This window comes from Cibotium barometz, chromosome 16, assembly GCF_041138505.1.
Source record: "Cibotium barometz isolate CiBa-2024 chromosome 16, ASM4113850v1, whole genome shotgun sequence".
Taxonomy (NCBI): domain Eukaryota; kingdom Viridiplantae; phylum Streptophyta; class Polypodiopsida; order Cyatheales; family Cibotiaceae; genus Cibotium; species Cibotium barometz.
In genome coordinates, this window is record NC_141061.1 from 17,278,028 (window position 1) to 17,282,024 (window position 3,997).

Below are 3,997 nucleotides of genomic sequence, written 5' to 3' on the forward strand. Positions count from 1 at the left end.
GCCATACACGCGTTTTGTACACGCGATAAATTACCAACGCGTGTATGGTCGCGCTTGTATTTGAATAGAATCGGGCGCGTGTATTTTAGAATTTATCAACGCGTGTATATTTGCATTTATCAACGCGTGTATAAACGCGTTTATATACACGCAGTAATACACGCATCTATACACGATAATATTCACACTCGCTATTATACACGGATAAATACACGCTGCTATACACGGATTAATACACGCATGGCAGAGAAAAACTGAAAAAAAACTGAATTCCTTTACAAAATTAAAAACTATTTTCCTTAAACCATCTTATAGTACATTACAGTATACATCATTACACAATCCCACTACATGCATTTACAACAATGAAATATATTCAAAAATAAATCATGCATATGAGATGATAGAAATGTCATCAATTTAGAACATAGAGTGACGGATTGGTTAGGGTTCGATCTCATCTTCAATAAGATCCATCCTTGCCAAACGATCAACATCAATATCCATTTGATCAATTGGTAAGGCTACGATTAAATTTATTCCACTATCGATATTCTGTACTCCATTGATAATGGTATCGATGTCCTGATCATCCTCATCAACATCACCATCATCCTCAATGGTAGGGTCATTCTCATGATCATGAGAAATGGCATGCTCATCCTCATTATCATGATCATCTCTTATTTCTTGATCATCGATCACAACATCTTCAATGGCATGTTCGAATTCGACGTCATCTTCATTGCGGCTTGTTACATCCTCCATATGCTCCATATCAGTGAATGTATTATACATCACTTTGGAACGTGATGCAATAGGGATGACGTACCACCATTTGATGTCATGCACCATTGGTAGATAGATAACCTACTCAAATACACACAGTACAGTAATTAATTAGCATATCAAAAGTCAAGGGGTACGCGAGCTTAGATATATATGTACATGAAACACATTAGTAAAAAAATGCATACCTGCTCACATTGTTGTGGCAATACGAGCCTATCTTTCTTTGTTTGCTAGAACTTTGTAGAGTCAATAGTTACATATCCACTTGCATGGCGTTTTATCGTTGCATCAGGCCCTTTTTCCACCACGTTCATTTGCCATTTGACATCCAAAACATACACAAAGAAGCGACGAAAGTCAAGCCTAAATATGTCTTGGATTATGCCACAATAATCATCCATTTTTCCATTAGCTCCCTCAAAGCTACTAATGACACCGCAATCTTGTGTATTTCTCTTTTCATCAATTCTTTGTGTTCGAAAATGCTTGCCTTCACACCATATAGCATTGAACATAGTGTACTGGACCAAAATAGAAGCAATATTTGTGTAAGCAATGTGAATAAATATTAAAAGCAAATCACTTACAACTAATGCAAAACATTAGTTCTATGTACCTTTGACATGCATCCTCGTGCATACTCCCATTCTTCTGCCGTGATATGCAGCCCCTCGTCGCTCTCTGCTCTCTCCATTTCCTCATGCAACCAATCAACATGGATATCATTCGGAAGTGTTGCTAGATGCTTAGGGTACGCCTTCCGAGAGCCATGTTGCCTCCGAAAGAGAGCTCTTTCTGCTTGCCTTTTTGTCTTTGCATCCTCATATCTTGTAACCCATCTGCTCATCACATCACTATTAAGGATATAAGTGAAATTGAGATCATCAATCAATGTTCTGTCAATTACTTTACTCTGTCCTTTTCCTTGAGGCACAATAGAGGTCATCCTCAAGTCCTCTTCATTACTCCATAGTCGTGGCAAAGAGCTGTCCACCTGACCAAGAAATTCTGAAATATATACAAGAGACTCTATCAACCAACCCTCGGCCATGCTTCCTTCAGGCCTTGCACTTTGCCTCACAAAGTCTTTTAAGGTCTTCATGAAGCGCTCTAGGAAGAACATCCAACGTGCATGCACAGTACCACATAAAGCAATTTCGTCCACTAAATGCACAATGAGATGTAGTTGACTTGTGAGAATGGTTCGCGGAAAAGTCTCCTCTACCAAACAAACCACCTCCACTGCCATAACACGCGCATCATCCAACGTGGCTGGATCAATTGCTTTGGAACTAACATATCTGAAAAATAAATAAATAGTACGTTATACCTCATGCACGTTCATTTTGCAAGGTATAATGAAGGGTGATCTGAGCATGGGTTTTACATACCTCACAAGCTCGCCCATCTTATAAATACATTTTTTCAAACTCTTATTCGCACAATGGTCGATGCTAGTAGGTAGTATGAACTGCGCACATAAGAGCACATTTATGGTTTATGGCATTACAAAATTTAATTTCAACGTACGTACAAGACTTGGAAAACACTTACTTGAAGCATCTTGTGCCAATCGTGGGACTTCAACCCATATAGTTGCTCAACGCCTCTTTTCTTAGTGGTTGTAAAGGCTCCCTTCAATGATCTCATGCATCCAGTGGGAGTACGCAAAGTGGTGACATGCATTGTCCACATCAACACTGCTTTTAAGTCGAAGTGTCAAGAGGAGGGAGGCCTACTAATGTCCACCACCGCAACACCTCTCCATAGTTCTTCCAACTCATCAATCAGTGGTTCAAGATAAACATCCATATGCTTGACTTTATGTTTCCCTGGAATTAGAAGGGATAACATAAGATGTCCCTTCTTGATTGCCATTGATGGTGGAAGGTTGTAATTCACCAACACAACTGGCCACACGCTGTATGCGGTGCTTTTGAAACCAAATGAATTCACTCCATCCATACCCAGGCCAAGTCTCAAGTTTCTGGGCTCTGTTTTAAAGCTGGGCCACTCATCTTCAATATGCTTCCAAGCAGGAGTGTCTGCGGGAATTCTCCACATGCCATCATCCGATCGATGTGAGGAATGCCATGACATGAGCTCTGCTATGGATTTGCACTTGAACATGTGTTTGATGCGAGGAATTATAGGAAAGTGTCGCAAGACTTTACGAGGTACATCAAAACTCTTCATATCTGTTCTGTACCTTGCTTCACCACAAGTGGGACAATGTAGAGCCTCCTTATGCGTCCCACGAAAGAGAATGCAATCATTGACGCATGCATGTATTTTATCATAATCCAGTCCTCCAAGAGATGTCACATAGCGCCTCGCTATGTCTCTTGAGGTGGGTAGTCTATTTTCCTTTGGAAGCATGTTTGATAATAGCCTGCATCCAATATCATCAATTATAATTAGTCTTAAATCCTAAACCTTAAACCACTAATTCAAATTTGTAAGTTAGAATGCTTACTTCAACAATGCATCAAGACTTGCATTGCTCCATCCATAAACTGTTTGTATATTAAGTAGTTCAAGTGAAGCACGTAAAACTGAGAATGTGCACCCTTCAAACACCGGTGTCGATGAAGCCTTATAAAGATGCTCTTGTTCCATATCATCGTCGTCCATACCTTTGGGATCATCCTTAAAAAGATTCCGCACCATATCATCAAGCACCTCCTCTTCCATAACTTCGTGGGGTGCAGGGCTATTGTCGTCCCTTTCCCACTCATCTCTGACAATAGATCCCGAAGCTCCAGCATCATCTCGTCGACGCTTTACGTGCTCTCGTCGCGCGTAGGGTACCATGTTAGGGTGTGGTACTGCATCCTGCTTCAATTTATCAAATTATATGTTACAACTCTATTAATTTAATTTGGATACCATGAGTCATTTGAATACCATCAATTTACATCTACTCACCTCTAAACCTGTTTGATTCCATTCTCCATACATGGAGATGTGATTCAAGGTAATTCGACGTGCTCGTACAATGCATCCTTGACATCGATTACACATACATTTGATCCGTTGTCCCAACCACACATCGCGATTACGATGACGCATTGTCTCATCTTTCCCAGAACTGCTTGAAGAGGTTGATGACATCCTGTGTACAAATCAGAAAACACAAAATCATTATATGTTTTTAATGAAAGCACAAAATCGCGTGTATTGACGTGGCTATCTCCTAAAAATT

The 3,997-nt window shown here is 40.1% G+C and overlaps 1 protein-coding gene across 1 annotated transcript; it reads right to left on the reverse strand.

Moving 5' to 3' along the window:
- Nucleotides 1-991: 991 nt before the first annotated feature.
- LOC147630436 (uncharacterized) lies at nucleotides 992-1,588 on the reverse strand. The gene is made up of 2 exons (XM_086809998.1): nucleotides 1,409-1,588; nucleotides 992-1,313 (listed from the first exon to the last, which is right to left on the reverse strand). Exons 1-2 carry the CDS (start codon nucleotides 1,484-1,486, stop codon nucleotides 1,023-1,025), a joined length of 369 nt encoding a protein of 122 aa, XP_086666124.1. The 5' UTR covers nucleotides 1,487-1,588; the 3' UTR covers nucleotides 992-1,022.
- Nucleotides 1,589-3,997: the final 2,409 nt, after the last annotated feature.